We start from the raw sequence: 21,755 nt of genomic DNA on the forward strand, positions 1-21,755 counted from the left end.
CGAGAGGTCGACGAGTAGGCGACGGGAGGTTGGCAGGCAATGGGTGGTCGACGTGTGGGCAACAAGCGATGGGCGAGCGACAAATGAAACAGAAAGGAACCCACATTAGGGTTTTACGGAAGAAATTAGCATTGGATTAGTGATAGAATAATTTCGTCGCTACTCCGTCACTACTTAGCGACGAAAAATTTATGTCGATGATCTGTCACTAAAGTGCGAAAGAACTTGAGACATTTTTTTTTCGTCGTAAAGTAGCGACGAAAGTTTTCCATTGCTAAGTACACAAATGTTAGCGATGGATAGTTTTCTCACGTTAATCCATCATCAATTGGCCATGAATTATTTCTGTTGCAAACATCCGTAGCTAATTAATAATTTTCTTATAGTATCTAACCTTAGGTGATGAGTCTGGTAAGGCCCACAATCTTGGTGCGGCACCATCTACAGTGGGTCCATGTGCCTTTCCTTAATCTTGGCATTCAACCCCTCTGCTCGCTCATCAGCTACCTCGAGAGTTGTCATCCTGTGATTTGTCTCTGTTATCAATTCTCTGAAGTTGGCTTATCCGTTGAGGGTTTGCTCGATATGGGTCAGACGCTCCTCCATATTTGTCCCTAGCTCTATAACCATTTTCTATGCATCAAGGTCATCTCTATACTCGGCCTCTTTGGTGAAGGGCTATATTTGGTTAGTCTGCTCTACTACACTGACACTGCGTGACCCATTGACTCTTGAAAATAGAAAGGTCAATCCCTCAAAGTACAAGGCCAGTAACATCCACCACCGCTGACAGCCCCTGCACATGGGAAGCTTGATAGGAGTTCACGTGCATTTCTTTGGCCAAGCGCACTATGATATACCCACAATCTTCCAACTCCTCGGATCACGTTCCAGCAATGGAGACATGTCCAGAATAATAGAAAAAATCCAAGAAAATCTAAAACAAAAATTCCAATACAATTCCAGTTGTTAATCGAATACTACTTGCTTTACTGAATCCACTAATGAGATTCAGATTCAGTTAGATGTCCAACCCAAACCTGATACAATTTGGCATCCCTAGTCATGCCTTAGTAAGTCCACATAATCAAGCTCAAGCATGAACTAACCTACGAGGATCCACATCAGGTGCCAAACCTTCTTTCTTTTAAGTCCAGATCAACCTAGGGTCAAACTAATTCATTCCCCTAAAATATTCTATTTTCATTTTGAACCCAATTGTACCAGATCTTTAGATCAATGACCTGGGACTCGAGGATGCAGGATTCAGATAAGACTAGAGATATTGAAAAATAATAATTAAAAAATGGGACACAAGAATACAAAATATTTAAATTTTTTCAATCAATAAAAAACTGTTATGGAATATTTTAATATTAAAACTGATTTTTTAAAATAAAAACAATGTTGTAGTGGATCTTTGTCGAAATTCAGGTCGGTTCTGGGTCTGATACGAAATTTCACAAACCATACCCGACTCCACTTGTTACAACATAGCACATTTGCTGTAACATAACACATTTGCGGTATTTGCAATACGGCAGTAAATAACTTAAATCTAACAAATTCCAATAATGCAAGACTGTGTAGGCTGCTTGTCCGTTTCCTCAACCACTGGCACCCAATCTTGACTAATGCAGACTGTCTTGATCCATTCTGTGTTGATGATGATATCAAAATCGATCTACCATTTGGGCAATGAATCGCACCTACTTTAGTATTCCACCTTGGACTAAAACATTCCATTAGGGTTTGGTTATTGGATCTGGATCAGAGCCAACTCCTCTGTATCTAAAACTTAAGGTTGCAAGCAGGCCAAAGTTTTGACCCCGGTACGAAACAAATCTGGCCTATAAATTGTCAGATCCATATATTGTATTTTTGAATATTGGTCTGATCTGGAATAAACATGGCCAGAGTACTTGGGATGTATGTAAAAACCAGATAGACGGTTATGGTCGAATTCAATGAAAATCGAACTAAATTAATCCGACTCACTCTATTCAAATAATGCAGACTGTCTTGACCCATTCTCCTGCTTAATCCACCAATGTCAATACCAATCTTATCAGGATCCACGTGGCCATCATTAGTTGGTCCATAAAATTCTCGGCCTTTTCTCCTATTTAATCCACCAATGTCAATCCAATCCTTCTTCACCGCTCTTTTGTTTTTTCTCCATCGATTACCAATCTCCAAAATTGTGTACAAGAGTCGATGCGCTTAACTGAAGGTACTTACTTATGATTCTCTTTCTTTGATTTTTCTAATTCCCTCACCATCATTACGTCTTTTCTCTATCTATAACATAACATAACATGTAGAAGATTCATTATCTTTATCTTTTCTGGTGTGTTTTTACCATAAGAGCGGGTGGAGGTCGAATCAAGTAATATGCCAAAAACAAAAAAGTTTGTGTTTCAAGATCACCACCATCCATGCATGGCCTTCAACTTTGTGCAATGATTTTTTTTTTTTTTGGAAAGAAAGTAAATAATCATTAATAACAGGATGAATTACTTAAGCCCAATTAATCGAGTACATCACGTTATCATGTAGTAGATGAGGTATCACTGCGTGGGTGAACAAAACAAGTGTAAGAAACACTCCAACTGAAACAGTTGATGAAAACTACGATCAGATCCTGCGTGCCCTGCTCCCAACAAAGCCAAGTCCAACTCAGGCTCCAGCTATTAGTGGACCTGCTATTACCCACCACCACCTTTTTTTTTTTTTATGACAAAGTTTTCGGACGAAGCGGATAATCTCCAAGTAGGATCACCAACATCCAAGCCCTTACACGGTGTCTACCAATGAAAGGCACACACCAAGCCACGTTAATGGGAAGGTAGGCACGTGCCAACCCTAACCCATACAAAACCCTTAAGAGGGATGTGGATTAGGATGGGCAGTGCCCACCTGACCCGCATATAACGTGGGTACTGGGTGGCAATCGGGTCGGGTCGGCGGGTCAAAATACCTCAACATGAACACGACCCGTTTATTAAACGGGTCGGATGTGGCAATCACAAACACGACCCATTTATTAAACGGATAACCCGACACGACACGGGTAACCCGTTTAATAAACGGGTCGGGTCGACACGAAATGATTACCTGATAACATAGACATGATAACTGACCCGAGTAACCCGAATAACATGTCTAACCCGAATAACACAATTAGAAACACAAAAAATAACCCGTTTAAACCGCCCTCCTAACCCGTTTATTAAACGGGTCGGGTCGGCGGGTTGACGGGTTCGTGTAAACAGGTTGACCCGCCCGCCTAACCAGTTTATTAAACTGGTCAAACGGGTTGACGGGTTGGCATACCCCTAATACGAACACGACCCATTTAATAAACGGGTTAGGCGGATCGAACCGTTTACGACACGAACCCATTTAAGCCAAACCCTAACCCAGCTAAGAAGCGAGTCAAGTCGGATTTTGCCACCCCTACTGATGTCGGACCCAAAGGGGGCCAAGGATCCCTTTTCGTTTCTCAATCCTCTTATCCCTCATTTTTTTCTTATCCTCTCTCTCTCTCTCCCGGCCTTCCTTGTGGTTGTGAGACTCCATGCCAAATTCGTTCCTCTCTCTCCCTGTCGTTCCTGCGGTTGCAAGACAGCGCCCCTTCTCTCTCTCTCTCTCTCTCTCTCTCTCTCTCTCTCTCTCTCTCTCTTGTGGCTTCGAGACTCCACCTCTGTCTCCCTCGCTGCCCTCTTTGCAGTTGTGTGTTTCTGCCCCTGACGGTGGTCCTCCTCTCTCTCTATCATCAAAAAAATCATTTTTTCTTTTTCGATGAGAATCGAAACTGGTTTGGGGGTGTGATGACCGGATCTGTTGTTGGGATGCCAGAAATTTTTGTCCCTTCATTCCCCATGCTTTCTTTGAGTTCTTACATATATAATCTGTATTTTTTGTTTTTTTTTTCTTTCATCTATTTCTTATTTGCTCTTCTTTCTTTTATTTCTTTCTTGTTCTATTTTATCTATAGGCTTCATTTCTTTTTTGTTAAATATTCACTGTAGTCTTTTTTTTTTTTAGTCAAATATGGATTGTAGTCTTGCTTTTCGGAGAATGACAAATCGTGTCTCCAGTCATGTTCTCATTTATTGACAAGATAAATGTTGTTTTCGTTGTTTAATAGAGGTTCTTTCTGCTGATTAAATGGTGAATCATGTTCATATTCATGTTCTTTATCTTGAGTGAAGTTGATTGTCATTCTGTTGTGTAATAGATGATGTTTCTGCCGATTAAATAGACAAATCATGTCAATAGTCATGTTCTTTATGTCTAGTAAAGATGAATGTCGTTTTGTTGTTTAATGGAGGCTATTTCTACCGATTTGTTGTTGTTTAAAGGCAATCAAGTGCCATTTTTTTTTTCTTAAATAGTTGCATTTCAATAATTCAATTTTAGGGCTTTTTGTGTTTTAGGGCTACTTTTTCTTTTCTCTTTTGTGGAGTTAGGTTTTAGGCCTATTTTTCTTAATTTTATTTGTCTATGTTCTGTTTTATACTATATAATATTTCTCTGACCGTAATTTTTGTTGTTATAATGCAATTGATGCAGTGCATATGTCAATGATTTGTTGCTTCTATATTTCTTTCAGATCAATCATTTGTTTCAATTTCATATTTTATTCTCTTGGTATTGGCTGTTAATGGTAGATGTTTTTATGGATAAATTGAAAGAATAAAATTGCTACATTTTTTATCAATTTTTTAAAATTAGCATAATATATGAATTTTGATGTTTTTTTTAAAGCATGAATATTATTTAATTAAGGTTTAGTGTCTTTTGTGTGTTTTTTAATTAGCATTAGGCTTGAATAATGAATACTTGATTTTGGTTAGAATATTAGGGGTTTATGTCTTTTTTAATTAGCATAAATTAGTATTTCTTTTAAGATTTAAGGTATTGATTTGAATTTTTTTCAAATGACATGAACGTTCAATTAAGGTTGTAGGGTTTTTTTTGCTATTTTTCTTTTCAACTATCATTAAACATGATTTCATTAATTGTCTAGACCTATTTTTTCAAAGAGTACTTGATTTTGGTTATGATCAAACCCTTAAATCTTTATCTTTTTAGGATTTATATTTTTTTTTGTTTTCAAATAACCTAAATATTTAATTAGGGGTGTTGTTTCTTTTTTTTTCAACTAGAATATCTATGAATGATGTTTGTTAGGATTATAAAAACTATTTGATCATTTTTTTAAAACATATTGTAAGTATATTTTTATTAATAATATATATATATATATATTATTTTATGTTTGTGCCCACCCTAGTTTAAATTCCTAGCTTTGCCCACCACTACTTTAACAAAATTCCAAGAAATCTCCATGACCTTCAATCATCCTTTCAAGATGTCAGAGTCTCTCGTTGATTTAACATTCTCCTCCTAGCACGAAGGCCATTCATTGAGATTATAATTTCCTCTAAAAACCTCTATCCAGCCATTTTCCATTTTACAGAGTCTCCACCTACATTTGATTAATAAATCTCTATTCCACCACCTCATATTCCTAATCTCGAGCTCTCTAGATTCCTTCGGATGTAAAACTTGATCCATTGGACAACAATTTTGGATTTAACACCACACTAACCTGACCAAAGGAAACTTTGAGAACTTTTCGCTAGTATGTTCTTGACTATAGAGGGCATAATGAAGATTTCCAAAAAAATGAGATGGGATTCAAAGCAGGGTTTGTTGGACCTGCAAGAAAAGGGAACTTGGCTTAACATTCCTCCAGTTTTAGCTTAAAAAATCATGATTTTACTTCAACAAACCTTAACCTTCAATCCTCCTTTTACTGATGATGGTTAAGGTGATGCAATTCACACCCCTCCTTGTCAATACATACATATGCTCATAAATCTTGAGAAACTGAAGATGACACAATCGAAGGGAAGAACACGTTCTCGACGATCAAAGGCGATGGGTTCAATCAAAGGGAGATCCTTAATTCTGATGATTATACCATCAAAAAAACATGAAAGTAAAATAAAGGAGAAAATGTGATCTCGAAGAACAGAGTTCCCCAAAAATATCTAAGATACCTTCATCTAGGGCTAAGTCCTCCTTAAAAGTCCAAGGGAAGATTGGGTCTAGTGTGTATCTAATCCACTACAAACCAAAGCATATACAAAAGCAAATACAGATCGATCCAAGATGGATCTGATCTCAAACAACCTAAACCAAATCAGCAAGTCCAACACCCAACTAAATGGATCTGATTGATCCAAACAGGAGAAGAACAAGGGATCCAAGTCAATCAGTAACAATTCCCTACCCTTGAAAATTGCTTTGTCCTCAAGGCATGAAATATTGGTATCATTGCAACAAGTTGTCCTCAACCTCTCAAGTCGCCTCATCCACTCCACTTTTTGTCTACTAGATCAGTATGTCTACTTGTCTACGTCTCTTTCCAAGTGCGCGTAGTAGTTCAAGTTGAGCAACGACTTCCAAGTCAGGAAGGTTTGGTGTCAACAGTGGAGGTGTTCTGCAGTACAACTTCAACCTAGAGATGTGAAAGACTAGGTGGACGCAGATCCCTCTGGAAGGTCGAGCCCGTACTTTACTTGACAGATATGCTCTAGCACTAAGTATGGCTCATAGAACCTGTGGACGAGTTTATGCAATCAAGCCTAGCAAACTATCATATGTTTGAAGTTTGGGAACCTGAGTAGGACCAAGTCACCTACCTCAAATGCCCTCAGTCTGTGCCTCCTACAATGGGCATGTTTTATGCAGTTCTAGGCTATAATCATCTGATGTTAATGGATCTGTAGAAGCTCATCGTGTTCTATCATCTCTCGCTCTATTGTTGTAGCTCTCGTAACCCATCCAACATAGGCTACAATGGTGAGAGGAATCTTGTCCTACATTGCCTGGAATGGGGTCATTTGGAAGGCTTAGTGTTGGGTCGTGTTATAGGACCATTGCACTCAGGGTATTAGACGAATCAATGAGCGAGGGTGGCCCCCAATAAAAGCCCACAAGAAGACCTCCAGACAATGGTTAAGGACCTCACTCTGGCCATCAGCCTGGGGATGGTAGGCGATGCTTATCATCAATTTGGTACCTTGCAAAGCAAAGAATTGTCCATAACGTGCTCATAAACATGACATATCTGTCACTGACAATGGTGTGTGGCATACCATGCATACGAAATATATCTCTCACAAACACCTCTCCATTATCCTAGTTGTGTATGGTGCGCCAGTGCTACGAAGTGCTCGTATTTGGATAGTCTATTCGCTACCACAAAAATCAATGTTCTTCCCTTCTCTCATGAGGGAACATTGATGAAGTCTATCGATATATCCGCTACAACTTGCTCTGGCACAGATAATGATTGTAGAAGACCGGTCAGAGCTGCTATCCACAAACTCTCCGACATGACACTACTTCATGCCAGCCCACTCAAGCTCTCACTACACCCTAAAGTAGGTGTGTTGGTGCGGGAGTGCAATGGAAGTTTTTTTTTAGGATCCTTGCCAGTGGGGAGTCCATCGATACTATAATCTGCCAGGGTATGATCCTCGTTGATGCGCTCATGAATCTCAAGAAACTGGGGATGCCATGACCGAAAGGAGGAACATGTTTCCGACAATCAGAGGTGGTGGTTCAATCGAAGGGAGATCCTCAATTCTGATGAATGTACCCTAAAAAAAATTGAAAGGAGAAAATGTGATCTCAAGGAGGGGAGTTCCACAAAATTATCTAAGATACCTTCATTTTGAGGCTAAGTCCCCATTAAATAGTCTAGGGGTGAATCGGGTCTAGTGTGGATCTGATTTAGTACAAACCAAAGCAAATACAGATTGGTCTATGATGGATCCGGTATCAAACAATGCAAACCAAATCAACGAGTACAAAACCCAACTAAATGAATATGATTGATCCAAATAAGAAAAGAATGAGAAACGGATCCAGTCGGTCCGTAACAGTTTGCATCATCAACTTTGAATCATGGTTGGCATTCTCGGGACTCAGACGAGTCAACTCAGTAACTTGGGTGAGTCAGAAATTTTTATTTAATTTATTGAAAATAAATAATAATTATGTAATTTATAATACAAAAATAAAAAATAACATATTTTGTGTGATTTATTATATAGTAATAAATATACTTCAAAAATTATATATATAGTTAAAATATAAAAAATGGCATGTTTCTCTATTTAAAATTAAAAAATAGTGTGTTATTTGCAAAATATCATAATGTAGTTGATAAAACATAAATATCACATTGTAATCATGATGTTTTATATTCTAAACATAAACTTTTCAGAAAACATGGATAATTGCATAAGAGTTAATTAGATTCATTAAAATTTGGTAAAATGCTTATTTATTATCATTATTTTAGTATTAAATATTATCATTTAATTTTCCCTCTCTATCCCTCTCTCTTTTGAATGCTAATAAAGTCTCATCCACCGAGTATCAGCACCAAATGCAACATACCAAAACTTGTTTAATGCTTTGAAAAATATTTTGAATTTTCAAATTAATGTAGCTTCTAATTCTCATCCACCGAGTTGTCTCTCTCTCTTTATATATATAATTTAAATCTAGGTTTGAAAAATTGAAAGCTTTTAATGCTTTTAGTTAATGTTTTGAAATTTTAGCAAAACATGCTTTTAGTTAATGATGTTTCATTCACATGGAAGATAATACTCGGCCGATTCAATCATAAACTCGTCCTTGTCAAAATATGACTCGACTGAGTTTGGTCCTATACGGAGTTATACTACTTTCTAAACTCGGTTGGGTTAGGTTCCGATCTGAGACAACTCGGATGTCATGAGTTGACTTGCGGAGTTAGCCAACCATGCTTTGAACCAATGTGATTTTCAACACTTTTTTCGATGAGCTTCTTTGTGCAAGGGCCATTCCTTGATCATTTTAACTAGTTTTTATTTTTGTGGCCCTCCTTTAATAAGCAGAATCCACTTCCAGACCATGTCACAATGCTCCATGGACTCTCGAGGATGCGGGATTCAGATTCGACTCGACAGTTTGAATTTTTTTTTTTAAAAAATGAGACATAAGGATACAAAATTTTTAATTTGTCAATCAATAAAAAATTATTTTTGAATATTTTAATAGTAAAAAAATAATTTTAATAAAATATTATTTAAAATATGAAAATAATGTTGTACATGTGAGTGTCTATGTTAGCATGTCTGAACGTGTCCGCTCGTGTCACCAAAAACACGCAGCCAAAATGGCATGTGCCTCCTATGACATAGCTTCCACATGATCATCCTGGCCACGTACTATGTAATAGTTTAAATTGCTGAATTTTGCTGCACCTCGTTCGAGCACCATCCAATCAGGCAATGCCTCACGGAATCAAGTTTCTTCTTCAACAGGTGGACCAGATGAGCATTGTTGAGGATGCCGAGACCACCACTGGTAGTGACCTTTTGGTGGGCCCCATTGTATTGACAATGAGCGGTGGTGATGAAGGTTATGAACAGTGGTGATTTGGAAACACAAAAATTTGTGTTTTGACATATCACCTGACCACGAGTAGACATCCAGACTCTCGCGTACCTGCTTAATTTGTAGGTAGCATTAACTTCAATATATCGCTATCCATCTTTCTCATGAGTACTTGTTAATGTAGACCATCGATCTGATCCTGTTTTTGCAGTACAGTATTCCAAATGGCGGATGCGGTAAGCTTAGTGTGGGATTTCATCAAGACCTTGTGGACGGCCTTAACCCGTCAGTTCAGATATGCCAGAGACCTACACGACAACTTGCACCGACTCGAGACCGATATAGAAGAGTTGGGCCGTCAAAGACAAGACGTGGAGACAGAACTGCAAGCTCTTCAGTCAGATGGAAGTACATCCAAGGCACAGGTTGAAGGCTGGCTGAAAGATGTTGAAGAGAAGGGAGAAAGTGTAACAAGGTTCGTTGATGAAGCCCAACAAGACAAAGCATACTTGATGGGTTTGTTTCCCGACTACATGTCCCGTGTCAGGGCGAGTAAGCGTGCTTTGCAGATGGTTGAGGAGGTTGCTACACTCAAGAAGAAAAAGCAAGAGTTTCCCCAGAGATGGACCAACCCTCCCCCTCCACCGCCACCACCAACCGAGATTACTGTAGAAGAAACGGTAGGCCGGTCGATGGAAGAAACAAAGGAGAGCGTAATTAAGTGTCTTGAAGACGATGGTGTGGGTAGGATTGGAGTTTGGGGTATGGGAGGAGTTGGTAAGACCACTCTAGCCAAGCATATACATAACATAGTCAACGAGAGGCGTGTCTTTGACCATGTCATGTTTGTGACTGTATCGAATGAACCGCTTGACTTGAATAGGCTACAGAAAGAGATTTTCCAACAGATACTCACAACACAAAAAGAAATCTCCAAATGTTCAAGTTTAGATAGCACAGAAATGACTTCTAGGCACTTGTTCTCAAGGTTGAAAGGGAAGAGGTTTTTTCTGATTCTGGATGACATGTGGGAACCACTGGATTTGTCCGAGTTGGGAGTGCCGAATCCGAGCATAGAAAATCGAAGCAAACTCCTATTGACCACTCGATTGAATGGAGTTTGCCGTGGAATGGAAACCGATTTCCAGATCAAGGTGAGCACTCTTGATCATGAGGAAGCCTGGGAATTGTTTTGTGACAAGGCTGGTGATGTTGCCTTAATGCCCGAGATCAAACCTACTGCTGAACAAGTCGTTAGCGAGTGTGGTGGTCTGCCGCTAGCGATTGTCACAGTGGCAAGAGCAATGAGGGGCAAGATGGATAAAGCACTATGGAAGAATGCTTTGAGAGAATTTCAGGATTCGGCATCAAGGATCAAGGATATGGATGACGAGGTCTTTACACGCCTGCAGTTTAGTTACGATAACTTGAGGGGCAATGAGTTGAAGGACTGCTTTCTATACTGCTCCTTATTTTCCAGAACTCTAAGACTAACCAAATCTGATCTAATAAATGGATGGTGGATAGATGGGCTTCTTAGTGAGCGTGGAATTGATCAATATTGCAGCCTGGAAAAGGTAGAAAAAATTGGGACTTCCATTCTGGAAGAACTAAAAGATGCTTGCGTTGTAGAAACAGACTATGATGGCCAATATGTATATTTGCATGATTTAATGGCGGACTTGGCCTCAAAGATTACGAAGGATAGATATATTGTAAAAGTCCGTAATGATTTTCACAAACAAGACTGGAGAGCAACTGAAAGGATCTCATTGTCATTCTTCGAATCAGGTAGTCTTCCCGAAATTACAGACTGCCCCAACATCTCAACCATGCTTCTCATGTTCGATACTTCAGGTAGTGCCATTTCTGCCCAATTCTTCAACCACATGCATACTCTGCGTGTTCTTGTTCTATTCAGTATCAGTATCGAGTATCTCCCACCATCAATTGTTGAATTGAGTAACCTTGGTATGCTCTGCATTTACAAGTGTCCCAATCTGAAAGGTTTTCTGCATGTGGAAATACTCCCAAAGCCACTACATTTACCAGAGCTCAAGAATGATGGTTGCAGTAAAGGTACTGTTATACAGGAAGTGAATAATGACAATGATAAAAGTATTGTTCGTCTCTTCCCAAAGTTACAAGTATTACATATGGGCGAACTGCCGCTACTATCGGAGATCACAAGCGAAGGGGTAACAACTACCGCTACTTTCTCACTATCCTTGCCTTGCATAAGAGAAATTGATATTTTCAAGTGTCCAAAGTTGCGTTACCTCCCTCTAACACCTGAGAACAGAGCACAATTTGAATACTTGGAAATACTTGATGTTCAAGGTTGCCAAGCATTGGAGGAGATATTTCATATCAGTGACGAGACTGCAACTACCTCATCCTTGTCCTTGCCTTGCATAAGGAAAGTTACGGTTTGTGAATGTCCTAAACTGCTCAACATTGCTCTAGCTCCTAAAGATGAAAAATCATTTGGAGATTTAGAAGAGTTGGAAGTGCGAAAGTGTGAAGCATTGGAGGAGATATTTCATGTCGACGACGACACTGCAACCACCTCATCCTTATTCTTGCCTTGCATAAGGAAAGTTACGGTTTGTGAATGTCCTAAACTGCTCAACATTGCTCTAGTTCCTAAAGATGAAAAATCATTTGGAGATTTGGAAGAGTTGGAAGTGCGAAAGTGTGAAGCATTGGAGGAGATATTTCATGTCGACGACGACACTGCAACCACCTCATCCTTATTCTTGCCTTGCATAAGGAAAGTTATAGTTTATGAATGTCCAAAACTGCTCAACATTGCTCTAGTTCTTGGAGATGAAAAATCATTTGGAGATTTGGAAGAGTTGGATGTTCAAAAGTGTGAAGCATTGGAAGAGATATTTCATGTCGGCGACAAGACTGCAACCATCTCATCCTTGTCCTTGCCTTGCATAGGGAAAGTTATAGTTTATGAATGTCCTAAACTGCTCAACATTGCTCAAGTTCTTGGAGATGAAAAATCATTTGGAGCTTTGGAAGTTTTGGATATTCAGAAGTGTGAAGCATTGGAGGAGATATTTCATATCGGCGATGACCCTGCAACCACCTCATCCTTGTTCTTTCCATGCATAAGAAAAGTTATAGTTTATGAATGTCCTAAACTGCTCAACATTGCTCTAGTTTTTGGAGACGAAAAATCATTTGGAGCTTTAGAAGTTTTGGATGTTCGTATGTGTGAAGCATTGGAGGAGATATTTCATGTCGACGACGAGACTGCAACCACCTCATCCTTGTCTTTGCCTTGCATAAGGGAAGTTACGGTTTATGATTGTCCTAAACTGCTCAACATTGCTCTAGTTCTTGGAGATGAAAAATCATTTGGAGATTTGGAAGAGTTGGATGTTCGAAAGTGTGAAGCATTGGAGGAGATATTTCATGTTGGCGATGACACTGCAACCACCTCATCCTTGTTCTTGCCATGCATAAGAAAAGTTATAGTTTATGAATGTCCTAAACTACTCAACATTGCTCTAGTTTTTGGAGATGAAAAATCATTTGGAGCTTTAGAAGTTTTGGATGTTCGTATGTGTGAAGCATTGGAGGAGATATTTCATGTCGACGACGAGACTGCAACCACCTCATCCTTGTCCTTGCCTTGCATAAGGGAAGTTACGGTTTATGATTGTCCTAAACTGCTCAACATTGCCCTAGTTCTTGGAGATGAAAAATCATTTGGAGAATTGGAAGAGTTGGATGTTCGGAAGTGTGAAGCATTGGAGGAGATATTTCATGTTGACGATGAGACTGCAACCACCTCATCCTTGTCCTTACCTTGCATAAAGAAAGTTATAGTTTATGAATGTCCTAAACTGCTCAACATTTCTCTAGTTCTTGGAAATGAAAAATCATTTGGTTGTATAAAGGAAATTAGGGTTTATGATTGTCCTAAACTTCTCAACATTGCTCTAGTTCTTGGAGATGAAAAATTATTTGGAGCTTTGAATGTTTTGGATGTTCAGAAGTGTAAAGCATTGGAGGAGATATTTCATGTTGGCGACGAGACTGCAACCACCGCATCCTTGTCCCTGCCTTGCATAAGGGAAGTTATAATTTCTGATTGTCCTAAACTGCTCAACATTGCTCTAGTTCTTGGAGATGGAAATTCATTTGGAGCTTTGGAAGTTTTGGATGTTCGGAAGTGTGAAGCATTGGAGGAGATATTTCACGTCGGTGATGAGACTGCAACCACCTTATCCTTGTTCTTGCCATTCATAAGAAAAGTTATAGTTTATGATTGTCCTAAACTGCTCAACATTTTTCTAGTTCTTGAAGATGAAAAATCATTTAGATATTTGGAAGAGTTGGATGTTCGGAAGTGTGAAGCATTGGAGAAGATATTTCATGTCGGCGATGAGACTGCAACCACCTCATTCTTGTCCTTGCCTTGCATAAGGAAAGTTATAGTTTATGAATGTCCTAAACTGCTCAACATTGCTCTAGTTCTTGGAGATGAAAATTCATTTGGTTGCATAAGCGAAGTTTGGGTTTATGATTGTCCTAAACTGCTCAACATTGCACTAGTTCTTGGAGACGAAAAATCAATTGGAACTTTAGAAGTTTTGGATGTTCAAAAGTGTGAAGCATTGGAGGAGATATTTCATGTCGGCGACGAGACTGCAACCACCTCATCCTTGTCCTTGCCTTGCATAAGGAAAGTTACAGTTTGTGAATGTCCTAAACTGCTCAACATTCCTCTAGTTCTTGGAGATGAAAAATCATTTGGAGATTTAGAAGAGTTGGAAATTCAAGGTTGTGAATCATTGGAGAAGATATTTGACACCAACAAAGAAATTAGCATCACGGTGAACTTTCCCAAATTGAAAAAAGTAAGGCTCTCGTGGTTGTCATCATTGTTGAAAATTTGCATGGGCATGACATTTCTCAACTTACCTAGTTTGGAGGAAATTGTTGTCGTAAGATGTCCAAAGCTTCAAAACTTCCTTTGGTTTAAAGATGGACAATTACCACCTAACCTAAAGTGCATTGAAGTAGATGAACAATGGTGGAATGTGAATGTGTTGGTGTGGAGGGATGACAAAACAAATCTAGCACTTCAACCGTTATTGAAATTCTTTTCAGACTAAATATGGATCTTCTGAAATAAGGGTCATTCACAGGTACACGCTACATGCTTGATGCATCTCTTGCAATCTGCTTGGCAAATTTCCTTTTTCTCTACTAGTTTGAGAGTTTTTCTTTTTTGTGGTTTCGGTTTGCAGCTTTCCTCTCTGAATAAGGGAAGCCCCAAAGTACAAAAAGAAAAATGTGAAAGATTCCCTACCGTACACAAAGCACCTCTTGATCTTCCCTTATTTGATGATTAAATTCTCACACATTTGTTTTTTTATTAACCCCAAAATGAAAAATAATGCAAAAAGGAGAAGATATTTCCAAGCTGCACCTCATACGCACAATCGCTCAGAAGAAGCAACTAGAGATCCATCGTCTTCTTCCTCCCTTCTTTGCCTACTGCTCCTTTATCCATCTATAGATTCCACTGCTGATGTTCGTCTACTGCTCTCTCGTGGAAGAAGCAGCCAGAGATCGTCTTATTCCTTCTTCAAGCAACAACCAAAGTTCTTCCTCTTCCCTTCATCATTTACGTCACTCGTTATATATATATATATATATATATATATATATATATATATATATATATATATATATATATATATATATATATATATATATATATATATATATATATATATATATATCATATTTGCTGCACTTTACCGAGTTTTGTCAAACCAATCTCACCCCTTAATGTGTTCAGTTGGTTTATTCTTTAGGAATTGCACATTGGATCGGGTTGTTTCTACATAAAAATATGATTTATTTTGATAATGAAATTTTAGTTCTTTTTAGCTCATTGACTTTTTAAGCCTCATTGTATTTTCTATTGTGTTGTCTAAATGTTTACTCATGATTATAGAAATCTTTTGTTGTTTGAAATTCTGCTTTTTGCATCACAAAATTGACATTTAAGCTTTGTGAAATTTGTTAAGTTACACTTTTTTGTCAGACAATATTTTTTGCCTTTATTGATTTACACTTCTCAAATGTTCAGCTCCTTCTGGACATCTATAGCCAGGAGTCACAGGTGCAGGTATATTGTTGCTACTTTTTTTCTCATCCTATTGAACAATTGTGTTTCATCCTATTGATCTTAGAGTCTGTACTTTGTTGTTAACATTTTTCAGCAATATGAATTTTATTTGGATGTCTTTTTGTTCTTTGGAAGCCTTACACTTCTTTGCATATTGCAATCAAGCGGTAGAGATACTTGGTAATCGTATCTTTGGCAGTAAGCATGTCTTGGTTTTTCTCATTGTGGGGTTTTTTTTTTGTGCAATTTTTAAAATAGAATTTGACATGGTTGGGTGTTTAATCCCCAACCTAATGCTGAATAAACAGAAATTCCACATGTACAAGAATCCTGTTAACTTGTTGGAGTTCTGTTTGTTCTCAATGTTATTTCTTAAGGACTTATTTCAAAAGACAAAAGCATTGTTATGGTCACACTATTTGAGTTTACTTGCCAAGAAGTGCCTCTTTAATTTTTTTTTCCTTGGACCTTAGAATCAAGCTCTTGACTTCAAAATTATTTACACAGTATTAGATATGTTTTGTAGAATGTCCTCAAATAGGAATTAGAATAAGTGGAGAGCGCTTTCTTCTTTTTATATAATTCCACACACCAATCAACTAGAGGTGAAAATACCATCACCTACACTATGATAAACTTTAAGAGTGAAATTTTCCCACAATTGTACTCTTGGTTAAGTCACAAACTTGCCTTCTGGGGTTCAACCACGAATTTGGTGCCTCTGAACTTTCAACCCTCCCCCCTAGCTTAGAGAACCTCAATCACAAGGGAAACACTCTTATCATTACCATTTTTCATATAAAATTCTCTTAATGGCTTTCAGAACACACTTGTAGCTCCAACTTTAATTCTTTGTAAACAGATGGACGCATATGGAGTTGGATATCAAAGATTCTGTTTATGACATCATGAAGATTTGATCAACTTTATTGTCCAGTTTCCATGCAAATGGGTTCTTGATCAAGTTTTAAAAATCATGCCTTTAGGCCATATATCTTGATTGTTTTAGTGAAACCAAGAAGTCTTCAAAAACTTCCAAGTATGTTGTGCATGAGGACCTGAGGGGCCACAAGGGGGCTTTGTTTCACTTCATTCTTTCTGACATGGATGAAGAATTTTATGTTAGTGAGTCAAACTTGCTCGATTGATATGGGGTTTAGCATGGGTCTCTTTCAAGTGGATGAAGCACTCAACAGAGCAACCTCTTAAGTTCTGTGTGACTTCTACCAATGCTTGTATTTTGGTTGAGCAGAGAACAGGAAATTTACATATAATGATCTGCTTTCTGTTCTGTCTGAGCTTCTTAAATAGCTTGATTGTTTGAAATAGTTGTTGTTTTGCCATTTGAAGTAGTTGTTTTTTCATTCTAAAACTATAATTGTTTACAGGTTTATGTATAATGATCTGATGCACTCCGGCAAATACAACAATAACAACAACAACAACAACAACAACAACTATGCCTTCATCCCATAACAGTTGGGGTCGACGATATGAACCAAAAAAGAAAATCATTCTGGGTCTTCCACATGAATCCTTCTCCTCCAATCATTTCTATCCAATGCCATGTCCTCGATGAGGTTCAAAGCATTCATATCCTTTCCTATCATCTTCATCCAAGTCTTCCTTGGCCTACCCCGACCTCTTTTAACTAATATATCTTCCCATTTCTCCATCCTTCTAACTGAAGCATCGTTAGGCCTTCGCCCAATATGTCCAAACCACCGTAATTGATTCTCTCTCATCTTATTTTCAATGGATGCAACGCCTACCCTTTTACGTATCTCCTCGTGCTGAATCTTATCTTTTAATATATTTCCACACATCCATCTAAGCATACGCATATCAGCTACATTCATTTTTTGAATATGATGTCTCTTGGCAGCCCAATATTCCGTACCATATAGTAAAGCGGGCCTAATTATTATCCTATAAAACTTTTCCTTCAAGCGCAATGGCATTCTACGATCGCACAACGCTCTAGTTGCACTTTTCCATTTTATCCACCCAACCTTTATCCTATGATTTACATCTCCATCAATTTCTCTATACTTTTGAATGATAGATCCCAAATATTTGAAACAATCATCCACCGATATTAATTTCTTGCTCACCAAGCTTAACTAAACTCTCATCACTACTTCGTTGCTGACTAAACTGACATTCCATATATTTTGTCTTACTCTTACTGAACTTAAAACCTCTTGCTTCCAATGTCTGTCTCCATAATTCTAACTTAGCATTAACCCCAGCTCTAGACTCATCAATCAAAATAATATCATCAGCAAACAACATACACCACGACATATTTTCTTGAATTGATCTCGTAAGCTCATCCATCACTATAGCAAATAGAAAAGGGCTTAAAGGTGATCCTTCATGTAACCCAACTGTTATAGGAAAATTGGTTGTCACCCTTCCATAAGTGTGGACATTGGTTACTACTCCTTCGTACATATATTTAATTATACTAATGTACTTGAGAGAAAAACCTTTCTTCATCATTGTCCACCAAAGAACATCCCTAGGTACTCTATCATATGCCTTTTCCAAATCAATAAAAACCATATGCAAATCTTTGTGCCTCTTTCTATATCTCTCAATAAGTTGTCTAAGAAGATGTATAGCTTCCATAGTTGATCTTTGAGGTATAAAACCAAATTGATTCTCCGATATCATGACAATCTTCCTCAACCTATACTCAATCACCCTCTCCCAAAGTTTCATAGTATGACTCATGAGTTTTATACCACGATAGTGTGTTCAATCTTGTATATCACTCTTATTCTTATATAGAGGCACCAAAGTACTCTTCCTTCACTTATTCGGCATCTTTTTTGTCCGTCAAATCTTGTTAAAAAGATTTGTCAATCATTCTAAACCTTTTTCTCTCAAACACTTCCAAGCCACGATAGGTATACCATTTGAGCCAACTACCCTTCTTGATTTCATTTTCATCAAAGCCTCTGCAATTTTTTTTATTTTGAATCTTGTGCATAAAGTTACGATTCATCTCATGAAAAGAAATGGAGAAGTCGCCAAGATCCTGACCATGACTTTCATTAAATAGCTTATCAAAAGAATCTTTTCATCTCTCCTTAATCTCCTCATCTTTGACTAAAACTTTTTGTGTTTCATCTTTGATACATCTAACCATACCCAGATCCCTCGATTTCCTATCTCTCATCTTTGCAAGCCTATAAATATCCTTCTCGCCCTCTTTGATATCCAACTTGTTATAAACCTTCTTATATACCTTATCTCTTGTGTTTCGATCTACTCTTTTAGCTTTCTTCTTTGCTATCATATACTTCTCCAAATTCTCATTATCACGACTCTTACTTAGATTTCTATAACACTCTCTTTTAACTTTAATAGCTAATTTGACATCCTCGTTCCACCATGATGTATTCTTACTTAACGGTGCACTGCCTTTAGACTTACCCAATACCTCCTTAGCCACCATTCTCGTGTCACCCGCTATCTTATTCCGCATTGACTTTGAATCTTCCTCGAGACACCAATCAACTTCCTTAATTACCTTCTCTACAAACATTCCTTGTTTAGCTCCTTTCAGTGCCCACCACTTAATTCTAGCATCTATCCTATATTTATTCCTTTTGCGGAATTGTTTAATTCTAACATCTAAAATTAAGACTCTATTTTGTGTAGCTACACTTTCTTTCGGTATACCCTTACAATCGATGCAACAACCCCTATCTCTCTTTCTAAGTAGAAAAAAAATTATTTGACTAGTATTAACCCCGCTTTTAAATGTTACTAGGTGAGACTCCCTTTTCCTAAACCAAGTGTTTGCTAAGATCATATCATAGGACAAACCAAAATCTAAAATCCTTTCTCCACTTTAATTTCTTTCTCCTATACCATAGCCTCAATGGATACTCTCAAATCCATCCCTACTAATGCCTACATGTCCATTCAGGTCACCGTCGATGAAAAGCTTTTCTCTATACGATATCCCTTATATTACTTCATCTAAATTTTCCCAAAATCGATGCTTAATGGAATCATCTAAACTTACTTAAGGTGCATAAACACTAATAATATTAATAATATTCATACTTAATACTAATTTAATAAGTAAAATCCTATCACCCTTCTTACGGACCTCAACTACATTATCTATAAACTCACGACTAATAACAATCCATACTCCATTCCTATTCCTATTCTTATTCCTATTCCTATTTATTCCAATATACCAAATCTTATATCTCCAAGGTTCTATCACGTTTGCTTTCTCACCTACCCATTTGGTCTCTTGTAGACATAAAATATCAATCTTTCTCCTACACATAACATCTACTAACTCTACCAACTTACCAGTTAAAGACCCTATGTTCTAAGTGGCTAACCTAATTTTATGATCTTGAACTATCTTCTTTACCCTCACCCGTCCAACAAAAATGAGGGAACCCTTGCCTATTTGACACAACACCCAGGCGCCGGTGTGACGCGTCGCTTCTGGGCGATGACCTAGCAACCCTTGCCCATTTATCACTGCCTCCGGGCCTATAGAGTACAGCGAGTCACTCAGTAGAAATTAAATGCCCCAACGAAATTCTCATATTGGTTCATATTCATAGGGTATGACTAAGTTTTTATGATAGATGTCACTAGCCTACCGTAATCCTCCTCCTTTATCCGGGCTTGGGACCGGCCGTGTATAACTAAACAGTTATACACAGGCGGAGTTACACTTCTGCAAATAGAGAGGCATGCCGTAACAAAAAACACATAAGAGGTAAACACGTAAGCTTCATGCCATGATAAAAATGTTACATTCAAAAGGACCATGTGTAAGTCACTGGCATCAGGTTACATTTTATCTACATGCGACTGGAATGAGGCTTTTTTTTAGTTTCTCTAACATGAAAAGTCAATCCATGCATTGAGGTAAGCATATGAGTCATTATACTTTCATCAATGATGAACTTAAACAACTGGCATAATGTCTGCTTCTATCACAAGCCTTTTGATGTTATACTGAGCCACCAACTCAACAACGCTGCTTCTAATATCAATATTAATTTTTCTCAGCCTTTACCTGCATAAATAAAATTCTGAATAGATTTTTGCATAGCAGTTCCGCTTTTCCTTTTACTATATCACTCTTCACAAAAAAACTGAATTAATGGGCTGTCTGTTTCTAGTGTCCACTGTTGAATCCCTCCACTTGGTATGTTCATGCCAAGTTTTATGTTGCCATTGAGGTTCTACATTCTTGAAAGTTAAAAGTGATTAAATTGATGTTTTGAAGTTCAATCTGTTATGCCGTGATAATTATCTGTTTTTCAAGTATTTTTTCATAATGTAATTGCAATTTTTAACACAAATTGCCAAAAAAGAACCTAATGGTAGTTTCTCTCATCTGACTTAGCATGGCAGGCTGTGATTAACAACACATACTATGCAACTGCATGCATGCCATCCAAGGTTGAAGAACACACATGCTTTTATCTACTGCTTGTTTTTGTCTACTTGATGGATATGGGCGCAAAGTAAAAATAGGATATCTGGATACAATACCAACTGCTTGTTTTTATCTACTTGATGTTGGGTTGAGTTGTTTCAATGTCCTACTTCTTAAAAGAGTGTAGACAGTTTTATGCTTGCACAATCTACACTATTTTAATTGCTTTCAATGACTTTTTCTGAAGGTTATGAATATTGTGTGAATGTGTGAAGGTTGCATTGGAAGAGTAAATCTGATCGCCCTGACATCAGTGGCATTTAAGAATTGAAAGATGTGGACCGTGGTGTGAAAATTATGGAAAATAGGATTTCTCTTACTGTTTGTAGTTCCTAACATGGAATTTTTTTTTATTTGAGAAAAACATGGAAATGTTTTTCAACCAGAAGTTGCTGGTAAATTGTGTATGAATAATGGAGACTGTTTTCTTTGGTGATATGTGGTGTCAGAGTGCAAAATAAAGCAGTTGCTTTTAAGGTGGTATTTCAACATTGGAAATCAAGAATACAACTTCATGACATTGTTAAGATTTCATGTTAAAGAATTATATACATGGCACACACCGTTTACCAGTTAGAAAAACCCATTTTTCTTGTGCTTTTTCCATCTTAGCTTTGATTTTACACA

General features: G+C 37.7%; 2 protein-coding genes across 16 annotated transcripts in view; both read left to right on the top strand.

Moving 5' to 3' along the window:
• Positions 1–21,755, top strand: part of LOC149830988 (putative disease resistance protein At4g10780) — a 243,302-nt gene that overhangs the window by 191,160 nt on the left and 30,387 nt on the right. The window lies entirely within an intron of this gene.
• On the top strand, positions 9,953–21,626 carry LOC149830990 (uncharacterized). 7 transcript variants are annotated; one of them, XR_016433251.1, is made up of 3 exons: positions 9,953–14,642; positions 15,596–15,634; positions 21,036–21,626. XR_016433251.1 is itself a non-coding variant. In XM_090013583.1 (2 exons), the coding sequence occupies exon 1, from the start codon at positions 9,984–9,986 to the stop codon at positions 14,607–14,609; it is 4,626 nt and encodes a 1,541-aa protein (XP_089869709.1). In that variant the 5' UTR covers positions 9,953–9,983; the 3' UTR covers positions 14,610–14,642; positions 21,036–21,626. The 7 variants fall into 7 exon arrangements, 3 of the variants coding, with proteins under 3 accessions (XP_089869709.1, XP_089869710.1, XP_089869712.1); XR_016433252.1 differs by having other exon boundaries at positions 21,044–21,626; XR_016433253.1 differs by having other exon boundaries at positions 21,316–21,626.

Source organism: Nuphar pumila, chromosome 7, assembly GCF_984573655.1.
Source record: "Nuphar pumila chromosome 7, dmNupPumi1.hap1.1, whole genome shotgun sequence".
Classification (NCBI taxonomy): Eukaryota; Viridiplantae; Streptophyta; class Magnoliopsida; order Nymphaeales; family Nymphaeaceae; genus Nuphar; species Nuphar pumila.

What these genes read in the sequence shown, in the direction of transcription:
- LOC149830990 (XM_090013583.1), top strand. Translation starts at nt 9,984, where the DNA reads ATGGGTTTGTTTCCCGACTACATGTCCCGTGTCAGGGCGAGTAAGCGT.